The 27,121-nt window shown below is 37.4% G+C and overlaps 1 protein-coding gene across 4 annotated transcripts in view; it reads left to right on the forward strand.

The window, feature by feature from the left end:
• The first annotated feature begins 5,379 nt into the window (after positions 1–5,379).
• Positions 5,380–27,121, forward strand: part of SLC35F5 (solute carrier family 35 member F5) — a 54,472-nt gene continuing 32,730 nt past the window's right edge. Inside the window, exons 1-7 of one of the 4 annotated variants that reach the window (XM_074215019.1) lie at positions 5,380–5,488; positions 8,715–8,805; positions 8,953–9,094; positions 10,009–10,152; positions 11,743–11,805; positions 19,058–19,139; positions 24,207–24,397. In XM_074215019.1, the coding sequence (XP_074071120.1) occupies positions 5,449–5,488; positions 8,715–8,805; positions 8,953–9,094; positions 10,009–10,152; positions 11,743–11,805; positions 19,058–19,139; positions 24,207–24,397 (753 nt within the window). In that variant the 5' untranslated portion in view covers positions 5,380–5,448. Of the gene's footprint in view, positions 5,489–6,000; positions 6,163–6,195; positions 8,659–8,693; positions 8,853–8,952; positions 9,095–10,008; positions 10,153–11,742; positions 11,806–19,057; positions 19,140–24,206; positions 24,398–27,121 lie in introns of those variants that run through there. The other 3 variants (XM_074215020.1, XM_074215022.1, XM_074215021.1) reach the window with 3 other exon arrangements.

The raw sequence follows: 27,121 nt of genomic DNA on the forward strand, positions 1-27,121 counted from the left end.
AATTTTTTTTTTAGGTTTTTGCAAGGCAAATGGGGTTAAGTGGCTTGCCCAAGGCCACACAGCTAGGTAATTATTAAGTGTCTGAGACCGGATTTGAACCCAGGTACTCCTGACTCCAAGGCCAGTGCTTTATCCACTACGCCACCTAGCCGCCCCCCAACCATATTCTTATTCTGAAGTGAACTGTTGAGGAGAGTTTAAGTCGGTGACACTGTGCCAGGTGTGATGATACCTCAAGTTCTGCTGTGATGCATGATTTTGATAGAGCAGTAACCCTGAGAGGTTCTCAGAGGTTATATCCCTAAAACAAAAGATGTTCCAGTTTATGCCAAGCAGAAAGACTACAGATAGGGTCCTTATGGTGGACTATGAGAGTTTTTTGGAGAAAGTTGGCATCAGAATTTTAGCTATCAGGTGGGAAATTTTTTTTGAATATAGGAACTCATTAAAATGGCTTCTTCAGGTGTGGAAGAGCTAAGTGGGGGAGTCACCCATACAATAGAATAATGGATTTTTTTATTTGTAATATAGACAAGGGACTGCCTGTTACCTCTAGGATCTCTTAGAATTTCAAGTTCTCTTTATAGTCTGCTTCTTTTCTTACACTTCAGTCTTCTTACACCTAATTTTCTTCCATACATTTTATGGTTCAATCATAGCCTTCCTATGACACTATCTTGGTTGTTTTTGTGTCCGTCTCTTTGGAAATGTTCTCACTTCTTTCTTCTATTTCTGAGAATCCTTGACTTTCTCCAAGATTAAGATCAAAACTACTTTTTTTTTTTTTCAGGAGAGGATTTTCCTGGTCTGCCTAGATGCTATCTGATCCTCCAATATTGCATTTTATCTGCTTTGTATATATTATGTACAGGACTCATCTAGCCTATGACTGTATTTGAGTTTCTAGGGGTAACCTCGTGACCGACTATTCCAAAAGTTTCAACTTGTGAACCTACAGTGCACTTCCTCTAGACAGTCAACAGATTCAAGTAACTTGGGGTATATATTAAGATGAATAATTAAAAAACCATAGCTATAAAACATTCCTCAATAAATCTAGAGAGAATACAAGTATCTATGGGAAAAGGAGGTTCACATTTAGAGCAGATCAGTAGTGATGCCCATATGTGGCAAAGGAAGAGAGAGGAATTAAAAGAGAAAAGATGGAAAGAATGAGAGAGAGAGAGAGAGAGAGAGAGAGAGAGAGAGAGAGAGAGAGAGAGAGAGAGTTCATTGGCCATTACTTTATTTGTTAGGAAATGTATTCTATTCCAAAGAAAACTAAGACCAATAAAATTAAAAAGGAAATAAAAAAGACTGTTGTACCTCTTCAGGGAAAATTAAATTTTTTCCATTAATCAAAAATTTAAAGTACTTTTTGTGGCAAGTTTTTTTTTATTTAAAAGATAATAGTAAGGGAATTCATAATGGAGAAATGCCATTTATTTGTCAGTTTATTTTTGAAATATTTATTTTCAAATTGTTAGCATATTTGATTTTGTTTTAAAGCAAGGGGGAGCAGATATATCTATATATATCTATGTAGATATATATACACACACACACATATATTCATATCCTTCAGTCAGAGAAAGTTTGAGACAAGAAAGGAACTGGGATGGAGAGAAAAAACTATCATCATTACAAAGTTTAATTGAAACGAAGTGGAAGAGTTAAAGAATTAGTGACTTGAGGAGCAGCATATAGAATAGCAGTCTTTAAATAAATAAAAGACTGAAATGTAGAATAGAAATAAGAATTGTTCTGCTTGGTCCCAGAAGATAAAAACTTTGACCAATGAATAGATGTAGTTGGGAAATGGATTTCATTTCAATATAAAAAACTTCCTGACAATTAGGTATTTTCCAAAGGAACAGGTCCCCTCATTGAGGATTGAAGTACAGAGAAGGTCAGAACTGTGGGATCTTTGTCAGTAGGAAGTTTGCAAACAGATCATAAACTTGGGGATTTGGTATATGGGATTTGTAATTTGACTAGTTTGAACTAGAGAATCTCTGAGATATTTTTGAAATACAAATGTGAGATTTTGAAATGTTTTGAAATTGTGTAACATTTTATGTACTCGTGTAATTTTGATAATGGAAAGCAAACTAAGTAACTTTCCATAAGTCACTTGATCTTTGCATGTCTTATTTTTTTTCAACAATGAATGAGAATACTTGCCAAGACTTCACTTCTTGAGATATTAAGGGATGCATTTTCAAGTTAAACTAAAACCAACGCTTTTGGGGCTTAATTAATTTGTATAAAAAATTCCTGGAAACAAGGGCAGGAATCAACAGAAAGTGCTGTGAAATTATGTGTTTATAAGGCATGTGTGAGATAGCATAATGAAGCAAGGAAACTCTAGGCACAGAAAAATGTTGTAACCCTTTTGCATAGGAGACAAATCTTGCAATTTATATACTGCTAAAGGGTTCTCAATTCTGTACTGGCTTTTGTAAACCTCATTTAGCAGTAAACCCAACAACAGACACTGTTATGGTGTATTTCTATGTTTTTATTCCTAAGAAGAATATGTGAACATATGCCTGACCTTGGTCATGTGCTGGGGACAGATGCAGCAAATCACTACTCATAATTAAGCACTGTCCTACACCAGATGTTAACCACTTCTTAAACACTGCCCCATTTTCCCTTTCCCTTTCTTTTTTCCATGCTGCTTTCATGTGATTCCAGCTCCATGCTGCTGGATCCCTGAATCTAAGTCCAATCACTGTCTTGTGGCTGCTTCTTTTCCCTTTTTTTAACTGTTTTTGCTGTTCTCTCCCAGTTATTTCTTCTCTGCTTAATGTATCTTCTTAAAAACCCATTTTCTTTACCTTATTAAAGAAGCTAACTTGTGCCTTACATTCTTCTTAAAAATTCAATTTCTCTACCTTTTTAAAGTACTTAACCTGCAATCTTTTTTATGGTAACCTGTGCAACCTATGAATTAAAGTCTCAACCATTCTTCTCTCCTTGAGTCAGTCTGTGATTTCATCACCCAAAAGGAACCATAGCTGTTTCTCTTGGATTTGAGACCTCCGCTGCTATGGCAGCAATAGCACATTGCCTTTATGGTGAGAGGCCCTTTATTTGAGTTCTAATTGTTACATTTACTAGCTTTGATACCTTCAGCTAGTTATTTCATTTCTTTGGGCCTTAGTTTTTTTTTTTTCCCTATAAAAAGGTGTAGTTGATCTCAATTTTTTGACTTGAAGTAGCACCTTACTTGATCCTCTGCTCTTTTCCTTTCTTGTTCTAGGAGAATTCTTGGGAGGTGGGAAAATATTTTGATGAAATTGTGAAAAATGAAATTGTTTAAATTAGGCTCCTTTCAGTAGGTTGACAGGCAGGGCCTCAAGCAAGTCATACTCCTTTCCCCTAAAAAATTACAAGCAGTTTGGCATGATGGAGTGGGATGGAATAGGAATTAGGAGACCTTAGCTCCTAGTTCCAACACTTTGTTAGCTATGTAATATTGGAGAAATTACTTAATGTTTCTGGACCTGTTTCTCAGTCTTAAACCACCGTTCAATTCAGCTGATACACTATTACCAGATTGTGTATCCCTCCACCCCCTAGTAATGAAGTATTTACTCATCTATCCAGATTTTCTGACTAGACTCCTTATGACCTGTTAACAGCATGATAGCCTGATTTTGTGAGAGTCAGTTAGCAAAGGAGGTATCCCATGACCATGGAGCAGTGAAATTATGCAACCTACTTGAGCTAAATAAATTATTTTGGCTCTATTAGCAGACTCTCCCTAAATAGCTAGTTTAAAAAAAAGACAAGTCTTTTTTACTTTTAGCTATAGCAGAATCACTGTTCTATAGCTGGAAAGGTGATTTGTCTGGAATGAAAGGAAATACATCCTATTCTTAGAACCAGGAATTGACCTACATGTATAGTAATATTTCTCAAGACTTTTAAAGAAATGAAGAAAAGGCTAAGTTTAAACTAAAGATTAGATTAAATAAAGATGTAGTTTTTTCTTAATCAAGTTCAAAGACCCAGTTTAAGGGGTACATTGGAATTTAGGTTAAGAACCTTAGTTCTATCCTCTTTCTGCTAAAATCAGCTACATCATTTCCCTTTGTAGCCTTTAAATGAGCTTTGGGCTCACTCTTGACGCTGCCAAAAGCTGGAAGCATTCAATTCAAATTGTTTTTCAGTCCCAACTTTTTTTTTTGAATTTATTTTAAGGCAATGGGGTTAGGAGTGACTCACCCAGGGGTGGCTAGGTGGCACAGTAGATAGAGCACTGGGCCTGCAGTCAGGAGTACCTGAGTTGAAATCCGGCCTCAGACACTTAATAATTACCTAGCTGCGTGGCCTTGGGAAAGTCACTTAGCCCCACTGCCTAGCAAAAAAACCAAAAAGAGTGACCCATCCAAGGTCACACAGCTAGGCTGCATTTGAACTCAGGCCCTCCTGACTCCAGGCCGGTGCTCTAGCTACTGCACTACTGTCCCAACTCTTCTTGACCCTATTTTGGGTTTTCTTGGCAAAGATTGGAACAGTTTGTCATTTCCTTCTCCAGCTCATTTTACGGTTGAAGAAACTGGAGCAAACAGGGCGACTTGCCCGGCTGGTGGGAGGCTGAGGCTGGTTCTGCATTTGTCTCTTTGGTCCCAAACCAGTGTAAGGGTTTACATGGAAGCGAAGAGGTCATTCATTCATCGATTCAATCAACCCTTTTGCTTGCAGGTTTTTTAGGTTTTTGCAAGGCAGTGGGGTTAAGTGGCTTGCCAAGGCCACGCGGCCGGGTCATCATGGAGTGTCCGAGGTCCCATTTGCACTCAGATCCTCCGGGCTCCAGGGCCGGGGCTCCATCCCGGCGCCACCTGGCCGCCCCGCCCTCGCAGGGTTACCCAGTGTTCGTGGCTGATAAATAACTCCATCTGCTGCGGCTTTCCCGGGCCGAGCCCCGGCACCCCTCCCCCTCCCCTCCGCCCGCACCGCCCCAGGCCCCGCCCAGCAGGAGGCGGGGCCGGCCGAGCCCGGCGCCCCTCCCTCCCCCAGGCCCCGCCCAGCAGGAGGCGGGTCGGCCGAGCCCGGCGCCCCTCCCCCCCAGGCCCCGCCTAGCAGGGCAGGAGGCGGGGCCGGCCGAGCCCCGGCGCCCCTCCCCCTCCCCAGGCCCCGCCCAGCAGGGCAGGAGGCGGGGCCGGCCGAGCCCGGCGCCTGAGCAGAGGCCGCGGGTGACGCCGCGCCGTCCGCGGGCGGGGCCGGAGCCGCAGCCTCCCCGCCCGGCCCCGCCCTCCTCTCGGGCTCCCGAGGAGAGACGCGGCCCGGATCGCCGTCCCATGGGAGCCCCCACGGGTTTCAGCGGGGCCTGGGGCCCGCCTCTGCTCCCAGAGAGATGCCGAGCGCGCGGGCTCAGTGAGGCCCCGAGGCCGGCGGAGCGGCGGCGCGGGGGGCGCGGCCCGGCCGGGGCCGCTCATGGTGTCGCCACGACGCCATCGCGCCGCAGGACGTGCAGGTAGGGGGAGGGGAGGGGAGGGGGCAGCGCCGCAGGTGGGGGCGACGCCCGCGGCGGGGGGGGGGGGGCGGCTCCTCCCCGGATGGCTGCCTCCGATTCGCCTAAAAAACCCAACCCAGCGCTGAAAGCCCCCGCGCCCCCGGCCCCCGCGCCCCCGGCCCCCGGCCCCCGGCCCCCGCGCCGGGAGGTGAATGGAGGCTCCTTGTGACTCCGAGGGGCGGGGCGGGGGGACCCGGCCGGACCGGGCCGGTGCGTGGGAAGTTCCGCCGGGCGCGCCCCGGCCCCGCCCCGCCCCGGGCCCCGCCCCGAGCCCCGCCCCGCCCCCACGGCCCCGCCCCGCCCCCACGGCCCCGCCTCAGCGCTGCCTGCGCGCCCGCTTCCCGCCGGCACTGCCCGGGTCGGGGGCCCGGCCCAGGCTCCCCCGGGAGGGGAGGGGCGGGGCTTGTGGCCTTGGGCCGGGGGCTCCGGAGCCGCCCTGGGAAGCTGGAGTCCTAGGCTGGGGGAAAGAGAAGAGCACAACTCGGGTTTTAGGCAGGAAGCGCGCCGTGCACAGGCCCAAGTCACCTGATCCTGGACCACACGCCTGGAGAGTAGGTGCGCCTGGGATCCTCCTCCTGCAGGTTAGGGGGCAGAGGCAGGTGGAGTCAGGTGACCCGCCTGCCCCGGGCCTGCAGGTAGGCACTGCCTGGGACCGTGCTCGACTCCCACCTCGGCCCTCTGGCCACCGCTTATGCGAATAACTACATATCAATGAAGAACTATGTGAATATGACAACTATATATGAATGTGGATAACTATATACGAACAAGAATAGCTGTATATATGAATCTGAATAACTATATATGACAATTATATATGAATGTGGATAACTATATATGAACAAGAATAGCTGTATATATGAATCTGAATAACTATATATGACAATTATATATGAATGTGGATAACTATATATGAACAAGAATAGCTGTATATATGAATCTGAATAACTATATATGACAATTATATATGAATGTGGATAACTATATATGAACAACTCTGTGAATATGAATAACTATACATGAACAAGAATAACTACATATGAATATGAATAACTGTAGGAACAAGAATAACTATATAAATATGAACAACTATATATGAATAACTAAATGACACGAATAAATATATATGAATATGAACAACTGTATATGAATATGAATAACTATATATGAATGTGAATAACTGTATATGAACAAGAAAAACTATATATGAATATGAATAACTATGTATGAATGTGAATAACAATATATGAATCTGAATATATATGAACAAGAATAACTATATATGGACATGAACAACTATGTGAATATGAATAACTATATGAACAACTATATATTAACATGAATAACTATATGAATATAAATAACCATATTAATAACTATGAATATGAACAACTATATGTGAATGAATAACTGTAACATGAATATGAATAACTATATATGAATATGAATGACTATGAACAATTACATATGAATATGAATAACTATAGACGAATAAGTAAAATGACTATATATGAGTATGAATAACTATTCATAGTCATACATATGAATAATTATATTAATAACCATACATGAATGTGAATAACTATGAATAACTATATATGAATATGAATACTATATATGAATAACTATGTAAATAACAATATATGAACATGAATAGCTATACACATGTATGAATAACTATACAAATATATAAATAACTGTATATGAATATGAATAACCACAAATATGAACAACTATATATGGGAATATGAATAACTATATAAAATAACTATACATGTATATGAATATATGTGAATTCACTATATGTGACTATGAATAATTATATATGAGCAACAGTATGTGAATATGAATAACTATATGAACAAGAATAACTGTATATGAATATGAATATATGAATATGAATAGCTATATATGGACATGAACACCTATATGAATATGAATAACTATATATGAAACTATATATGAACAACTATATATTAGTATGAATAACTATGAACAATATGACATGTATTTGTATGTAGTTATGTTTGGTAACATAAATATAAAAGGAAACATTGACACACAGCCCCAATAGAGTGCTTTTAAGTTTTTCTTAGATTTTTGGGAAACTCTGTCTAGAGCCCTTTAAGATCTGACACTATAAATATTGGCTTATTCAGGAGCTACAGTGGCTCCGTGGATAGGAACTGTATAGGAAGACCTCTATGTTCAAGTGTGCCCAAGAAAGCTGTGTCAGAGGCCAATACGAGGTGAGGAGGACAATAATATCAACAAATTGTAAATAAGGTTTCATTTGATCCCATAAATGAGGTGTTTCCCTCATTTTACAGTTGTAGAAACAGCCAGGGAAAAAGTAAGGGACTTTCCATATACTTAGTAACTACCTCCTGTTCTGAGACAAGTTTTGAACTCAGGCATAGACTGGGTATTTCATTCACTGAGCCACCTAGGTAGCTAGCCATTGTTATTATCCCCATTTTACAGATAAACAGCAGAGATTGAAGTTATTAAACAACTTACTCAGAGTCATAAGTATCTGAAGATGTGATTTATTCCCACTTCCATAATTGTTTGCAACTATGACTGAACTTCTTGAAAGTAGGAGTTGTTGTTTTTCTGGTGAGGGCATTAATAAATGCCTGTTGACTGAATTGGGGACTAGGTGTAGCTTCAGTGAAGGTGTATTCTAGGGTATTAACTATGTTGTTATAAATAGGGAACATATTAGCTAGGGAATATAAATCAATTCAACAGATGTTCATTAAAATCTATATGCAGTATGACAGTGTTTTTGTTTTATGAGTTACCCATCTTTGATTGAGTCAAGTCTTGATTTATAACCACTATTTTTAAAGTTTATAAAAAAGGAATTTAGATGAATTGCATGTACCTAGATACCCAGAATCTAGCACAGTGCTTGAGAAATAAGTGAGTTTGAATAAATACTTGATTGACTTATTTTTTATCCTTGGAATTCTCTCACAGGTATATTTGAAGGAGAAGATGAGATGTAAATAACTTATTTTTTTGTGTTGGCAATTTTGAGCAGCACCAACTTCAGTGATCTTGAGTACAAGTCATTTTCCAATTGATAAATGGTGGAAGCCAAACTTTTAAATTGTTTTTCTTTAGTAAGTCTTTTTAATTTTTGCTCAAAAGCCTTAGCTTTTCTTTTTGTTGTTTTCAGGTGATTTGAATTCTTCAGCCTGTAATAGTTTCAGTTTTGCAAAGTTTTCAAGCTTTTCTTTCCAAGACCTGAAAAAGGCCTTTAAAGGGAGGTCAGTTCAAGGCCCTTTATTTGCTTCATGATTTGCATTTATATTCGGTAACAACTATCAGATATTTCTATGCTGCTAAATTGCTTATTTTTATGTGGTTATTTTCCTACATATGTCTTTTAATATGGTCTGTATTTATTTTAATAGACTGCAAATGGTGTGGGTATTTATCATGAACCGAATGAATTCCCAGAGCAGTGCTTTTACTCAGCGGAGGCGAATGGCTCTTGGAATTGTTATTCTTCTACTTGTGGATGTTATATGGGTTGCTTCCTCAGAACTTACTTCTGTAAGTATTTAAAGTTTTCAAAGAGTAATTTTATTTAAAAAAAACTTAATGTACAATAAAAGAGCAAACATAAGGATAGTCCTAAAATTATTGTGGAATTTTTTCATTTTCTCTTGATGTAGTATTAATTTTTAGACTAACTTTAAAGGGAAAACTTGATTAAGATAATATGAATGGGTCTTATTTTAAGCTAGAAATATGATATATTAGTATATATTTTTCCAAATATCTGAAACTGTTTCTTTATATTGGTAAGTATATCTCAAGTGTGCTTTTCCTAGTATAACATATCTTGGATGCAAAGCAGCTTTTATCCAATGATTATAGATTGAATTTAAGAAACAATGGATACCTAAACAAAATTACTGTTTTAACTTTTCAAATATGTCCATTGATATTTCTTCCTATCCCCCAATTATCTTGTGTCTGTTGATAGTTGAGAAGAGCATGAATACTCTCAATTATGTAATTAATTGCTTGCTTTCTAGTAAAGGTTTATGCATTGAACTGGGGTAATGAGTTCAATAAGAACTCTAGAGTGTTATTTTTTCTCTCCTTAATTATTATTTGAACTTATTTGGTTAATAGCACTTTTTATGAAAATGACAGTTTTTTCTTTAGAAATAACTCAATCTTAATGTAGTCAAGGTTCAACCTTTTATATACTTGTATATATAACTATGACTAACAACTAGCATTTAGTTAAATTGTAAAACATAGTATATGTAATGTGATAGCTATTCAATAATTTCTTGGTTAGCTTTATCCATGCCATCCTAGAGCTTAATTAGAGTACTTAAAAAGATTTTTTTTTGGGGGGGGTAAGAATGGGGAATGTGATCCCCCCAATAATAAAAGACTAGCAATCAGATTAGTGATTTGATAATAGTCTGTATAACTTTTTTCTCCTACAGTATGTTTTTACTCAGTATAATAAGCCATTCTTCAGCACTTTTGCAAAAACATCAATGTTTGTTTTATACCTCTTGGGTTTTATAATTTGGAAGCCATGGAGGCAACAGTGCACACGAGGATTTCGTGGAAGACATGCTGCTTTTGTAAGTTTCATAATTTCTAAGTTTGGGAGGAAGATAGAGTACATATTTTATCAGAGTTTAGAGATGTTTAAATTTCTGTAAGGCAGCCACATCTTAATTACCAGTAGTATTAGGTGTGTAGAGGTGGCATAGAAGTAAAAAAAAAAAATCCAACAAATCCTGCTTATAACCAGTAGTTTTTATAGTGTTAAGCTAATTAAATGTTAATAATGAACAAAATTGTCATATTTGAAATTATCTCTTTTCCTGTTCCCATATTTTTGAGAGTTGTTAAATTCTAGTGAAATAGTCAAAAAACAAATGTAGAGGGAAGAAAGAAAGAAAACCAAGAAGCAGCCAATAGCTTCAGAAGTTAGCAGACTAATTAACTAGTCAGAAGTTGACTTTGTAGCCAGCTATTGTGGAGCATATGTACCTTGAATCCACAGCTACAGCTGTGAGTCAAAAGGTATTCTGTGGTCCAAAGTTCTGAACTTCAGTGGGCTATGTCTATTGGGTGTCTGCAGTGTTGGACATTAAATTGTGTGCCCACAGAGTTGGAGGGGCATTAGGTTTTTTTAAGGTGGGGTGATCGACCTAGGCTGGCAATGGAATAGACAGAAGCTGCTAAGCTCATCAGTAGTGAGATTATGCTCTTGAGGATTCAGATCTGTAGTTCTGACTTAGGCCAGATGGGAAGACTTAATCTTAAAAGAAAGAAAAAAAAGAAGTTGACAATTAGTGCAAAATGATTTGATATTTTATTATTAAGAGAAAAAATTAAATGTTACAAAATGTTACAAACAAAATTTCAGTTGTTCAACAAATCAAATTATCCATTTAACACAGATGGCACAGAAAGAAATAGAATAGTATTCCTTCTTTGTGGAATTGAAATGGGGGAATGAGATAGAATGGGGGAATTGAATGAGATTGAAATGGGGGAATGAGAATGAATAGTCTGATAGTTGATCTTAATTTTTCCATTTTAATTAATTTTGAATAGAATAGTTATTTCTAACTTGTGTGATTCTTCAGAAGACATCTTCAGACATCCCCTAAATTTTGTCAGAAATGCTTTGTTAATTCTCTGCCTTTGAGGTATAGGTTAACATTATTGACTTCTAGAGAGTAATTTGATACTTTTTTCTCACTTTTGCATAATTTTCATTAACATTTGACTTTGATAATAACATAAAACAGTTTTATTTTTATGAACAAAATGTATGACTAGAAATTATTGGAAGATCTGGAACTTGAATGTCACACATGGGATATTTTTAGATTTCCTAGATTAGCATTGAAGTATATATATTTTTATAACTTTTTAAAAGTGAAATTTTCTAATAATTTAAATCTAGTAGAATATAATATTCTTTAGTTTATGTCAAATAGGAAGTGGGAGGAAGAGAGTGAAATATTTTAATGATGTTGTTCATTCCAAGTGATTGTCTTAGATTGGTGTGATTCTTAAGACACTTTGACATGTTCCCTGGCTATCATAGAGTAGTGAATTAAGAATAGATTTTTCCTCTGTACTTGTTAAATTCACGATAGATTTTGATTGTGATTGAACTTAACTGAATTTTAGGCTAATTTCCCCCTATTTAGTTTGCAGACGCTGAGGGTTACTTTGCTGCTTGTACTACAGATAATACCATGAATAGTTCTTTGGTAAGTTTTGCCTGATTTGCAGAGTCTAGAGCTGTTATTAACGACTCTATTACATTTAAAAATTCTCCTTTGGTATTTGCTTTAATTATAACAAAATACTAACAAGTGGTAAGATTTTTATAAAATGGTTAATTGCTGATGAATAGAAGTTTTTACCTTTAATGAATGTGAACTTGCCTAGTATTCCATTTATATATAATATAAAATAACAATGCCTAAATTATTTGATTTTCACATGTCCAGCAACATCTATCCAGTAAAAGTGGTAGACTGGACATAAGCAAAAAGACTCAAAGATATATAAAATTTTATATATATATATATATATATATATATATATTTTTTTTTTTTTTGTAAGGCAAATGGGGTTAAGTGGCTTACCCAAGGCCACACAGCTAGGTAATTAAGTGTCTGAGACCGGATTTGAACCCAGGTCCTCCTGACTTCAGGGCCGGTGCTTTATCCACAGCGCCACCTAGCCTCCCCTAAAGATATATAAGATTAAAGAAAACACTATTTGGTTAATTTATTGACTATAGACAAAGACCACTCTCATTGACTAAAAAGCAGTCCCATCAACTCCATGTCTTTTTGGTACCAAAACTTCAAATTATTGGAGAAATGGTAGTTAAAAAGAGAAAGAAGAGAGAAGGAAAGAGAAACAAAGAGTGATATTAGAAAGAAGTAGCTGTTAGACTTTTTCATCCATTTTTGTTTTTTGGAGGAAGTTAGAGTAGGTAGTATGTAACTTTTTTTTAAATTTCCTTTGGTTTTTGCAAGACAGTGGGGTTAAGTGAGTTGCCCAAGATCACACAGCTAGGTAATTATTAAGTGTCTGAAGCCAGATTTGAACTCATTCCTCCTGACTACAGGGCCAGTGCTCTATCCACTGTGATACCCAGCTGCCCTGGTAGTACCTAACTTAACTAGAATTAGGAAGATCTGAATTCAAATCCTACCTCAGATGCTTCCTAGCTTTGTGGGGATAATAATGGTACCTTCCTCTCAAAATGGTGTTGAGGATAAAATGAGATAATATATGTAAAGCACATTGTAAAAAATAAAATGATATATAAATACCAGCTCTTATTTTCTCTCTACTCATGAAGTTTTAACATACCTCTTCCTTGGTATCCTTGTCTCTGCTGTCTGCCTAATGCAATCCTTCCTCAAAACAGCTTCTATGACATGCTTAAGATAAAGATTTGGCCATGTGACCTTCTCTTATTGAAAGTACTTCAATAAAATGCTCAGCCTGGAACTGAACATCCTTCTGGTTCTCAACTGCCTTTCTAACTTGATTTCATATTTCTTGTCTTCATGTAGTTAAACTGCTGGCTAGCTTTTTTTTCCCATACATGACATTTCCTTTTCTGCCTTCATGTCTTTGCAAGAATGGGGTGTGCTACCTCTTCACTTATATGTTCTAGTGTCCTTCAAAGCTAAACTCACTTTCACAAAAAAGCTTTTCTTCTAATTCCCCTCCCCCCCTCCCCGATTTATTAATTCTACCTTGGTATTATTTTTGTTACTTTTTTATATATCTGATATTTTCAAAGCTCATGCATCAGAAATGGATCTGTGGGACTGAACCATCAAGAAGGGATAGAGGCAGGTTTTGATTAACCCTTTTATTAACTTTATTTTTTTTTTAAAGGCAGGAACAGGTTGACAGCTACTCAAATTTTATTTTTATAGTCTTGGAATCATGTATGCATCAAGCAAGCAAGCTAAGATCATTTCCTTGGTTACAAAAGTGTACAATTTTCCTTATCAATCATATAATTCATGTGGTTACAAGTTTGATCATGTAGTGGTTACAAGTTTGAATATCAATCATGTAGCTAATTTTTGTCCCTGCTCAGGCCATGATGACCTCAACCTTTTGCTACCTAGTTTGTTACTGCATTGTAAAATTATTAATTCATTTAAAATTATTAATTAAGCAATTCATTTAATGGAACATTTCTTGTTTTTGTAAATGTAATGTTTTTCGATACACTCCCTTGACAACCTATAGTGAGGGTGGTTATGTTTGTCCACCCATCCGTTAACTCCTACGATAACCAATTTTCCTTTAAGCCCTTGTGGGTAGAAACCACAGTGTCTGTGACTTTTTTATTCTTTCCCAATAAACTAAGGCTGTTAGAGTTCACATATTGGTCACCTATACAACTATTCTTTCACCATCTTTGTCATAGATTCCTCTGTATGGAAAGGGGGGGCAAAACTGTTAATTTCCCAGGAATTCTACCTAACCCATCTTGTATCTGTTTCCCTGTATATATAGTCTGACATCTCCTTGGAATTCCCAGTGTTGGGTTTTCCAGAGTTTTCATAATGTTGAAGCCTTTTGTATGCCTCAGGGAGAGGCAATCCTGTTAAATTTTTTTTTTAATTTAATGTTTATTCTCATTTTGTACAAATAATGTTTTTCATACATTAATAAAATATTCTTGTTTAAGAGTAAACAAAATACCCCCTCTCCCAAAAAAATAAAGACTTCCTTGAGTGATAAAGTAAAGGGGAGAGGGAAAAAATTAAAATAAAAAAAATAATAGTAATAATTGTAGGTATGGCCAGGTGGCGCAGTGGATGGAGCACCAGCCCTGGAGCCAGGAGCACCTGAGCCCATATCTGGCCCCGTACACCCAACAATCACCCAGCTGTGTGACCTGCAAGTCACCCCAAACCCACTGCCCTGCAAAAACCAAAAAAAGAAGGAAAAAAAAAGACCCAAAATAAAATAAAATAGTCATAATAGTAGGGGCGGTTGGGCTCCTTGAGCTAGGAGCACCTGGGTCCAAATCCAGCCTCAGACACTCAATGATCACCCTGCTATGTGGCCCCAGGCAGGCCACCCAGCCCCATTTGCCCTATATCCCTCTCAAGTAATAATAATAATAATAATAATAATAATAATAATAATAATAAATATGCTTTAGTCTTTGTTCTAACACCAACAACTCTGTCGCGGGTGGGTCACATTCTTTATGATAAGTCCAGTGTAAAATTTACTCCATATTTTACCACCGTTGCTGTTGCTGATCACAACTCCCTCCTTCCATATTTCTCCACTACCATGTATTATATTTTCTCTCTCCTTTCACTCTGACTCTGCTGTAGGGTAGCTGAGTGGTGCAGCAGACAGATCCCTGGCCCTGGGGCCAAGAGGCCCTGAGCCCCGCTACCACCCCTTAGGCCCAGCATCCACCTGGCCCTATGGTCCTGGACAGGCCATCTAATCCCAGCCCCTTGCAAGAAGTAAAAAAGAAAATGTGTTATATCTGACCACTCTCTCTCCCCATGGTCTATCCTCTCCTCCATCATTCACATCCCCACCCCTTCCCCTTGTCCCCCTTCTCTCCTTATTCCACTGTCTATACCCCATTGAGTATATATGCTGTTTCCTTTCCTAGCTACCTCTGATGAGAGTGAAGATTCTCTCATCCACCCTTGCCTTCCCCACTTCCATATCATTGCAGTAACTCATTGTAATAAAGAAAAATCTTATTATGTGAAATATCTTAGCCTATTCCTCCTCTCCTTTTTCTTTCTCCCATTACATTTCCCTTTTATCTATTGACTCCATTTTTACACCATAATATATCTTCAAATTCAGTTTTCTCCTGTGCTTCATCTATAAAAGCTCCTTCTACTTGCTCTGTTAATTGAGAAGGTTCATATGAGTATTATCAGTGTCATTTTTCTATGCAGGAATACATGCAGTTCATCATCATTAAGTCCCTCATATTTTCCCCCTCTCCTCCAATCTCCATGCTTCACCTGAGTCCTGTATTTGAAGAACCTTCTTTTCAGCTCTGGCTATTCCAACAGGAATATTTGAAATTCCCCTGGTTCATTGAAAGTCCATCTTTTTCCCTGGAAGAGGACATTCAGCCTTGTTGGGTAGTTGATTCTCAGTTGCATTCTAAGCTCTTTTGCCTTCCGGTATATTCTATTCCAAGCCCTACGAGCTCCCAATGTAGTTGCTGCCAAGTCCTGTGTGATCCTGACTGCAACTCCATGATATTTGAATTATGTCCTTCTGGCTGCTTGTAATATTTTCTCTTTGACTTGGGAGTTCTGGAACTTGGCTATAATATTCCTAGGGGTTGGTTTTTTGGGATCTCTTTCTCAGGGGGGATCAGTGGATTCTCTCCATTTCTATTTTGCCCTCTGCTTCTAGGATATCAGGGCAATTTTCCTGTAGTAATTCTTTGAAAATGATGTCAAGGCTTTTTTCCTGATCTTGACTTTCAGGTATTCTACAATAATTTTTAAATTATCTTTCCTAAATCTGTTTTCCATAGCAATTGTTTTTTCAGTGAGATGTTTCACATTTTTCTTCTAATTTTTCATTCTTTTGGTTTTGAAGTATTGAGTCCTGATTTTTAGTAAATTCATCAGTCTCCCTGAGTTCGATTCTTTGTCTGAAGGATTTGTTTTCCTCAGAGAGCTTTCTTATCTCTTTTTTCCATCTGGCCAATTCTGCTTTTTAAAGCATTCTTCTCCTCAATAATTTTTTGAACTGTTTTATCCATTTGACCTAAGCTGGTTTTCAGCATACTGTTTTCTTCAGCATTCTTTTGGATTTCCTTGACTAAGCTGCTGACTTCATTTTCATGTTTTTCCTGCATCTCTCTCCTTTCTTTTCCCAGTTTTTCTTCCAACTCCCTCATTTGATTTTCAAAGTCTTTTTTGAGCTCTGTCATAGCCTGAGCCCAATTTCTGTTTTTTCTTGGAGTCTTTAGATGCAGGAGCTTGTGCTTCCTCATCTTCAGACTGAGTATTTTTGATCCTTCTTGGGATCATAGATAATGTATTTCTCAATGGTGTTCCTCTTGTTTCTCTGCTTGCTCAATTTCCCCGCCTGAGCCTGGTTTTGGGGTACATCCTGAGCTTTTGGGACACTCCCATAAGGGTCTCAGTGTGTGAGGCTCTGTCCTCTCTCCTGGTTTGTGAATGACCATAAGCGCCCCCCTCTGCCACGGGGCTGAGGGGGGGGGGGGCCTGCTGTTTATGGGGAGGTCTAGACTGTGATCGGGATCTGAATGTGGTCAGAGTCCCAGAGTCCTGTTCCAGGGGCAGAGGACAGAAGAACTCTGCAGTCTCTTTTCACTCCCCTCCCTAGGTTCAATGGGCTCATGCCCTGGGGGCTCGTGCTTACTGGCTCTGCCTGCTTCTGTTTCCTGGATCTGGGCTGCCACAAGACCATGTAGCTTGCTGTGTGCCCTGAAGGCTGGGTTTCATGTGCTCTCTCTGGCAGAGGTCCCCCGCTGTGCCCCTAGGTTGTGCCCAGTGCTCCCTAGGGCGTAGCTCAGGAAACTCCTCCGCTGCTGTGAGCCGGGCTCCCAGTGCCCTGGGTCTGCCTCCGGGAGGCTGAAGCTCTTTTGCTCTGGTGGGTCACCCCACTGGCGGGCCACCCCTCCAACCACAGGGAGCAGAGCCTTTCTGCTCTTTTCCAGGTTACCTTGAGTAGGAGAACTGCCTTACTGGATCCTTCTGTGGGTGTTCTGTCTCTCAAAAATTTAGTTAGAGTCCTTAGTTTATAAGTTTTATGAGGGAGCACCTAAGAGATGTTACTCTCTTGTCACCATCTTGGCTCCGCCCCTATTAACTTTAATAGCGTCTTCAAGGAGTGCACCTTAAATTTTTTTCCTCCTCAAGGTATAGGAGTTCAAAATTAAAATAAAGGAAATCTTATAGGGGATCCTGTAGAGATAAAAAGAAAGTACATGTAACTAGCAGGAGTGTGTTGTTGCCTTTGCAAAATAGAAGAAAAATATTCTTTTCCTTCAGTCATCATCATTATCATTGTCATCATCATCCATTTTTGAGCCATCTACTAGGGGTAGGGCACTGAAGGTCAAAGAGATAATGAGTCAGGATCTGATTTTTATGGGGCTTACAATAAATCAATATAGATAACTTATATAAGAGAATGAAGTTTTATAGTTAAGATGCTAATTACTTGTCTTTTATGGTTTTTTTATTTTTGGAGGCAGTAGGAGTTACTGATGAACCCAGGTTCACCAAGCTAGCAAACATCAAATGTCTGAGGTCATAATTGAACTCAGATCCTTCTGAATTCAGGACTAGTGTTCTCATTGTGTCACCTAGTCATACTCTTATTTAATACAATTCTATTAGTTTACCTATAAAAGATATGGGTTAATTTTTCTAAAGCAAATTCCATAATCAGAAATTCAGATACAATCCCAGCCAGTTTTACATAGTATGAATTTTGTGGATTTTTTTTTGAAACATCATTTTATATATGGAGTAACTAAAAACAATTGAGTGTTTAGCAGCATTATTTGAGTGTCTTAGGCTTTCTTAACCTTTTTTGTTTCTTGGACTCCTTTGATAAGCTGGTGAAATCTATACCTCCCTTTTCAGAATACTTACTTAAGTTCATAAAAATAAAATACAAAAGTTTACCAAGGAAACCAGTTTAATTGAAATAAAGTCAGAATTTTTTTTTCCACCTAGGTTCATTGACTTCCCAGCTCTAGAGGATGGTCGAAGAAATAGAAGACATAGTCTGTCCTTTAAAAAAACTTAAGTCTTTTTTTAAAAAATTTTGTTTATTTAAGTCAGCTGGTGACTTGCCCAAGGTCACACAGCCAGGCACTTATTAAGTGTCTGAGATAAGATTTGAAGTCAGGGACTCCTGACTCCAGGACTGGTGCTCTATCAACTGTGCTGTCTAGTTGCCCTGAAGCTTAGTCTTAATTGAGGAGCCAAAACATATATAGAAACACTAAATAATTCTTAAAGAAATGGAATTATTTCAATTATCCCAAAATGCCTTGAGGATTTATGATCATAGAGTTACTTTTTTTAATCTGAAAAAATTTGATGATACAGGATAGATTTTTAAGTTATTTCCTAAGAGAAGAGAGAAACAATTTGGCAAAGAAAAGAGACATCCTGTTCAAGAAAAAGCTAACAAGTAGAAAATGAGATGGAAAGTGATCTATCTGTAATCTATTTATATATTATGCTAACTTTTCTACCAGATTATCAATTAAATTGAATTGTTGTTGTTGCACTTAATAGCATCTGTATGACTTCATTGCATTCTTTTATATTTCAAAAGTTAAAAAAATTATTAAATTCAATTTATATAAAGTTACATCTTAAATCTTTTTGTGAATGACATTTTCATAATTACCATATTCAGTTGCTGCCTACTTAAATTTAAGGGATATTTTTGGTTTGACTACAGTTTTTTTTTTCATATCAGAGTGAACCTCTTTATGTTCCTGTGAAATTTCATGACTTGGCAAGTGAAAAACCTGAAAGTACAAATAGTGAGAATGAAAAAAGTAAGTTGAAATGGCAATGTCTTACCTTTATCATAAAGTATAGATACTTTGTCAGTGGCAAAAAATGTGTTTTTAAGTAACAGGATTTATTGATTAGACTATAATTTTATGCAGTTCTTTTCAAATATAAATTGATATTTTGGATGGCTGTTATAGAACAAGCTTACTTTAGCCATATTCTACAGCAAAGATGTTTAATGTAGTAAGGATCCAGCATTCATATCTGTTAATTTTTTAATTTAAAATAAAATTTAAAAGAAGTAAACAAACAAATTGCGGAGATTCTTTGTAAAAGTGGAACTCAGAGTTATTACATTCATCAGACTTGCCTGAGACACCCACTATCTTGTGGCATAATTCACTGTAATTGAGTGTTTTTTATATATATTTGGAATAATTGCATTAAAGAATGCAAAAATTATTCAAATCATGGAACCTTTGGGAATCCCCTGTGAAATGGAATGAATTAATTATTTTAAAGTGCTTTTAATATACATTATATGTAGAGTGTTTTCTTTTTATAGTTGATGGAGAATTTAGTGTAAATAAGCAGTTTATAGAGAGGTGTAGTTCTGTTTGACCTGATTGTTGGCATTCTTATGTGTGATCTTTATGGTTTGGAAAGACCAAGTTTGTTTCTTTTGAAAATGCATCTCTGAAATAATAATGGAACTCAACATAGAAACTCAAGTTAATATGCACAGTTTTGCTTTCTGCATCATGCTTAATAGTTTATTCAGGGCATAAAAAGAGGCAAAGTTGATTTGAACATTACTTCTTGAACACAAAGCATTCCTTTTACTATCCCTTTTGTTCATAGTCCTTTAAGACTATGTATAAGAATCGTTATAACTTGTGCGTTTAAGGAATAAGTATAAATAATGTCTAACTAGTGCTACATATAGTATCACCTTATATTAATGTGAATCCAGACTTAGTGTTTCCAGATATATTAAAATTCAGAAAGTACAGAGAGCATTTAGATTTTTTCTCTTATTCCCTCCTACTACTATTATTGTATGTATAGAGGCTTCAGATAAAAGGTAGTTCCAAAATTATAAATTAAATAAGTCATAGCTTATAGAACCTATATCTTCTAGGGTGTCTCTTAGAGTACAGTCATAGTCTTTTGGACTAGAATGGATATAAGAGAATTTTTTTATTCTGATCCCATTTTACTGAGATAAAAATAAAACTGTCCAGAGAGGTTGAAGTTACACAACCAGGATGATTTAAAAATTAAAAAAAAAACACCTATATGAATGTGAGGATTCAGTTTTGAGTAAATTTCTTTTGAATTCACCCTAATGAAGGTCCACTCTACTACAGTCTTAAAGATCTTTAATGTTTTAAAGGGAGACCAGGTTTAGCATTGCCGTGTGGCAGTATTATAAGTGTACTGTTTATTGTAGTTTGTTGGGATTGCTTGGCCTTTCATATTTAAAGGACTTTGATGAAATAGGTATTTTTCATGTGGTGCACACATAAATGCAACATATCTGACGTCCAAGAAGTGGGTCTAAAATTTGGAAGGAAAGCAAGAGGAACCCAGTATAAGATTGTTACCGCCCAAATAGTCCTTTTGGGAATCATAATAGTGAAATAGCCTAAATAATAGAGATAAATGAACACTTCCTACAATAAATAGTATAGCTAATGCTGTATCCTTGGAGTGATTAATAGTGATACCTATCTTCTTTAACCTTTTATAAATGATCTTAGAGACAGCTTATACAATGAAATATCCCAGATTTGCTGGTAATATTCTTCCTGGTAGTGAAATGATATCCAGAAATATTTTGAGAGATTTTTCATATTAGTAAAGTGTCAGCTGAACTTCATTGTATAAGTATTACTAAATCATTTCGAGTATGCTAATGCAAATGGCATTCACAGATTGATGGCTATAAACTATGTTAGACCTATGAGATTTCCTAAAATTTAGATTTCCTAAAGAAATACTTTTAATTTGTCAATCCAAGAAAAACCAAGACAGCAAATATTCCTAAGATATTTGAAACAAAATAGAAAATTTCTTTTACATTTGTATAAAACTATGGAACATTTTGAGTAATTGTGATTACTTTACCTCAAGAAAGAAAAATGTGTCTTGAAAAAGCCAATTAAAATGATTTGAGAGCTTAAAGGAGAGATTGAAAAGATTAAGATTAGTCTGAAAGACACAGGAAGAATAATCAGTTTATTTGCTCAAAGTACCTAATATATAAGAAACTCTACTAGGAGTTAAGATGAATACAACATTGGATGAAATGTTTTATTTCCACAAAGCCTAAATAGAGAAATAGGATAAGTACAAACAAGTGATATAAAGTAGAATAGTATGTTTGTAAGAAGTTTAGATCCATGTTGCAAAAGTTTAACATGAAGAAAGACACCTTTTGCCTAGGATAATCAGGAGTGGTTCCATGGAAAAAAGATCTATTTGATGGAGGTCTTAAAAGATGAATTTAAGTGAAGCAGTGGTAGGTTGGGCAGAGGTTTGGTCCAGCAAGGCATAGACAGTGACATTAGAAAAAATGGGAAGACAGTAAGCTGACAAGGGGCATGTTAAATTTGGCAGGCATGGCATGTGCATGAAAGGGAGTAGTGGGAGATTAGATTTGGAGTGAGAAGAGTTTATAAAGAACCTTGACAATAAATCATTAAAGAATGGATTTATATCAATCATGATGGTCATGATTGAAGTTTAAGATTAGAACAGATAAGATAGAATTGAACTTATTTACCTGAATTTTGGAAAAAATTAAAATTTAGGAACATTCCTTGAAGTTAGAAAGAGGAAGTCTTAAGAAAAATTAAAGCCCTACTTCACACATGAACTGAATTTATGGCATTGTTATTGTTAGAGATGAATTATTGCCACTAAGTGCTGCACTAGATAGATTGTTGGATTTGGAATTAGGAAGGCCTCAATTTGAATCTTGTCTTAAGGTACTTCCAGCTTCATAATCCTGTTAAGTCACTTAAACTCTGTTTTCCTCAGAGAGTTTTCTTATCTCTTTTTCCATCTGGCCAATTTTGATTTTTAAAGCATTCTTCTCAATAACTTTTTGAACTGCTTTATCCATTTGACCTAAGCTGGTTTTTAGCATGCTATTTTCTTTAGCAGTTTTTGGATTTCCTTGACTAGGCTGCTGACTTCATTTTCATGTTTTTCCCTGCATCTCTCTCATTTCTTTTCCCAGTTTTTCCTTCTAACTCCCTCATTTGATTTTCAAAGTGTTTTTTGAGCTCTGTCATAGCCTGAGCCCAATTTCTGTTTTTCTTGGAGTCTTTAGATGCAGGAGCTTGTGCTTCCTCATCTTCAGACTGAGTATTTTGATCCTTCTTGGGCTCATGCAAAATATTTCTCAATGGTGTTCCTCTTTTTTCTCTGCTTGCTCATTTTCCCAGCCTGAGCCTGTTTTGGGGTGCTTCCTGAGCGTTTGGGACACTCCCACAAGGGTCTCAGTGTGTGAGGCTCTGTCCTCCCTCCTGGTCTGTGAATGACCATAAGCGCCCCCCTCAGCCACGGGGCTGAGGTGGGGGGGCCTGCTGTTCTATGGGGGGGCCTAGACTGCAATCAGGATCTGAATGTGGTCAGAGCCCCAGAGTCCTGTTCCTGGGGCAGAGGACAGAGCTCGGCAGTCTTTCTCTCTTCACTCCCCTCCCTCAGCTCAATGGGCTCATGCCCTGGGGGCTCCTGCTTACCAGCTCTGCCTGCTTCTGTTTCCTGGAACTCAGCTGCGCTGCTCGCTGCGTGCCCTGAGGGCTGAGCTCCATGGGCTGGCTCTGGCAGAGGTCCCCCCCCCCACTGTTCCCCCAATTTGTGCCTGGTGCTCCCTGGGACATAGGTTAGGAAACTCCCCCCCCCCCCCCCCCCCCCCCCCCCGCCACTGCTGTGGCTCCCAGAACCCTGGGGCTGCCTCCAGGAGGCTGAAATTCTTTTGCCCTGGTGGGCTGTCCCTCCAACCCCAAGATGCAGAGCCTTTCACTGGGTCCCTCTGTGGGTTCTGTCTCTCGAAAGTTTAGTTAGAGTCCTTAGTTTATGAGTTTTATGAGAGAGTGCCTAAGAGATGTTCTGCTCTTGTCGCCATCTTGGCTCCACCCCTCACCCCCACTTACACTCTGAATTCTCTGCTTCCTCTTGTAATATGGAGAGAGTTGTAGTATCCAGCTCACTGGGTTTTGTGAGCATTTATTAAATGCTTTGAAAACCATAAAATTATATAAAATGCTGGTTATCATCATTGTTTTTGCAAATGTATTCATGGAGGGTTTAGAGTTGTTAGATAAATTTGTTTATAACTTTTGGGGATTCATTTCAACCCTTTGAAAATGACATAATGGAGTACATCAGCTGTTTTATTACTTTTGTTGGAGGTAATATACTAGATTCAGTGGACCATGAGTCTTGTCAAGTAAGGCATTTTCATGATTGTTAACTTCTATAATTATTCCTTGTTGCATTATCAGAAATCTCTAAGACTATCACATATGGAATTTACTTATAATATCTACTTAGGCTAAATCTTCAAAATCACACAGAAAGGATCTTAGAAAGCCAAAAAAATAATTCTGGGGTGGCTCTCTACTGGTGTCACTAATTCAGTAGAGCAGCATTCTAGTTTTCAGTCTCTTGAAAATACATACATTTTTTTCTATAATATTACCTTTAAGGAATAGGCTAGAGAAAATTATTCTATAAACTTGCTAATATGACCATCTGTCTCTGATCTAAGTAAAGAGGGTTCTATAAATGTGGAAATGGTAATGTTATATTGTATTTATGAATCTTTTATTAATATGTACAGTAGATTGAATATCAGTTTAAGAATTCCTCATATTTAGAAAATTTGAAAATAGTAAAGAAACTGACCAATTTTTAAAAAGGTAATTGCTTTTACTATTTTGAGTGAATATGTAATTATACAGTCATAGTGTTTTCTTTGACTTTTGGGGCTTGACCAGAGACAGAAATAGATGTTATTAGTAAATTCCCTCTTAAAAACTTTCTCTTGTAGATAGGGAGTGTCTAATGATCTTGTGCTATACTTTTCATTTAAGCACCCAAAAAATCTCGTGTAAGGTTCAGTAATATTATGGAGATCCGACAGCTTCCATCAAGCCATGCATTGGAGGCCAAGTTATCTCGAATGTCATATCCTGCTGTGAAAGAACAAGAGTCAATCCTGAAAACTGTAGGGAAACTTACTGCAACTCAAGTAGCAAAAATTAGCTTTTTCTTTTGCTTTGTGGTGAGTCTTTTTGTGTTATATTTAATAAATCATATTTTTGCATGTGGATAATTACTGTTATAAGGCATGAAAAATTTATTAGTATATTTAACAAGTATAAAAACTTAAGCTTTAGTGAGGATTATTACTTTAAAAAGAATTAAAACAATTAAATTGAATCATAAATTATATAAGAAATAATTAGATGTTTATTTGTAAATAAAGACACTTTAAAATCTTATAGTTTCCCCAGTTCATCTTTATAAACTGATTATACTGTGGATATTTGTTAGGGTTGATAAGAGATCTATATCAGATTTACTGTTTTTTATTGCTTTAATAAGTATACTTGTTTTTTCATCATTTTATATTGATGTAATATTAATGTAAATCAGCTCAAATTTTAATTAGTTAAAAATGAAGCTGTTTTAAGCATTCGGTTATGGTTTATGTGTTTCAAGCATTATGGCTAACAAATTCCAGTAAAACAAAAGAATTTGGACAGCAACTTAGAATCCATTATGATGATATTCATGAATGAATTTCATTTTCTCTTAAGGAAATTGTTGAAAGCTTTATTATGAGATCTGTTTGTAAATCTTTGAAGTAGCATTAATGTTATATAGTAATTCTCTTTGTAGAAAATCAAGGAATTTTATTTGTGGTTTCTCATATTAGTCATAAAATTTCAGTAATTTATACTAATTGCAAAAAGCTTATGAATTAGTTGGATATCTGGAAAACTGATTTTATAATTTTTAATTCAGTATACATTAAATTTCTATTGTGTAAAACTAGGTATTCAGAGACAAAAAGAAAATACCTTCATCTTTTTTTTTTTTGCAAGGCAATGAAGTTAAGTGACTTGCTCAAGGTCACACAGCCAGGTAAATATTAAGTGTCTGAGACTGGATTTGAACTCAGGTCCTCCTTACTCCAGGGCTGGTGCTCTATCTACTGCACCACCTAGCTGCCCCTTCTCAGCTTTTCTTAAAGAGATTGCTGAGAAGGCAAAGAATATTTTTGATGAAGAAAATTAACATTTTTACACTAGTAGCAAAGGAGATGGTTAAAAAAAGTTGCAGTTATCATTTTCATCTGTGTTGTTTCCTCCTTGCTGTAAATATCCAACTGAACAATTTAGAGAAATCTTGTCCCTCTTCTTTTTTCAACATGCTAACTTGTTTTCATAAGTATAATAGGTGTAGTAACTAATTTTCAAAAGGTGGGATAATTTGTGGTAAAGAAAACAAATGATAAATGAAGAGAAAAGTTTTGAAAGCTTATCAAAGAAAGATGAGGAAACAATGCCAACCTAGATCTGGATGAGTGTCAACAGAAGAGTGGCCCTTACAGTCTTTGGATCATTGCTGATGTTATTTACTACTTGAATGTACTATGTGGAATTGATTTGTAAATGACACTGATCTTTTCACCAGAAACTCTGATTTCCATTTCATTATAGCTCTAAGAAAACAGAATTTCCCTTAAATATTTCTGCCTTATACCTAGTTTATTTTGAAAAATACTTTTATATAGGGAAAACAGCAACAAACAAAATAGGGAAAGTAGAACCAAATATAAATCTGAACTCTTAGAATATTTCTTAGAATACTTTGCCCTTTCAGGAGAAACCAGTTCTTTCAAAATGTAGTTTAGCAGACATTTATTAGGCACTTACTTATGTGCAAGGCAATAAGGAAGGAAATTCCTTATTGGAGGAGACAAAGATGAATAAGACACAGCCCCTTCCTCTGTGAATTTATGGTCTGATAGAGGAGATAAGACATGCTCACAAATAAATATAATACAAAGTAGAGTGTGATAAATTTATATGAGGGGCACAAGTTAATTATTTTCATGGCAGTATGATTTAAATTGCTGACTGATTATCTTACTATTCATTTTCTTACTTTGATGGAAGAAAGACTAGGAAGGAGAAGAACTTTAGATGGAGTCAGGATATCTGTCTTAGCTTTATTCCAGCCTTAGCATTGGCTCAAGACAGAAGGGAGAATATGAACTCCTAGTCTTAAGTAGGCTTCTAAGTTTAAGTTTTATTTGGCTGGTTTAATTACTATATCTGAAAGCACAAAACACCTCTCTAAAGAGATCCAAGTGACTCTTCCCTGAAGGAAACAAAGGAAATATGTTGATCTCTCCTAATCAGAGTATTCCTGATGAAATGTAAATTTTGATCACCTACCTAACTAGATATCTTGGGATTTACAGCCTCCAAATCACACATTCTCTCTCTTTCCTAGATTGACCAACAATAGCTCTCAGACCAAGCTCCAGTTGGTCATTGTTTGGACCCTATTGATAGGTGGTGAAGTGGATAGAGCACTGACCTTGGTCAGGAGCATGGAGTTTGAATCCAACCTCAGACACATTGTGTGATTGTGGACAAGTCGCTTAACCTTGACTGCCTTGCATCCAGGGCCATCTCCAGTTGCTCTAATTTATAGCTGTCCATTGGACCCAGATGGCTCTGTAAGAGAAAGTGATATTGGTGACTTAGCATAGCACCCCCTCACTCAAACCCAGTTCATGTGCTTGTCATGGCATCACTTCCCTGTTGTAATGGTCCTCTTTGAGAATGAAAGACAAACCTCAGATCAGGGACCCTGATTGACTCAGAGTGAATGTAAATCACATTTGTTTCTATTTTGACCAGAAACCCTGAGGATCTTCCCATCCTTGATTGATTTTTTTTTTCATTTGAACTTTACAAGAGGCCTTTCT

Source organism: Macrotis lagotis, chromosome 1 (assembly GCF_037893015.1).
Source record: "Macrotis lagotis isolate mMagLag1 chromosome 1, bilby.v1.9.chrom.fasta, whole genome shotgun sequence".
Taxonomy (NCBI): domain Eukaryota; kingdom Metazoa; phylum Chordata; class Mammalia; order Peramelemorphia; family Peramelidae; genus Macrotis; species Macrotis lagotis.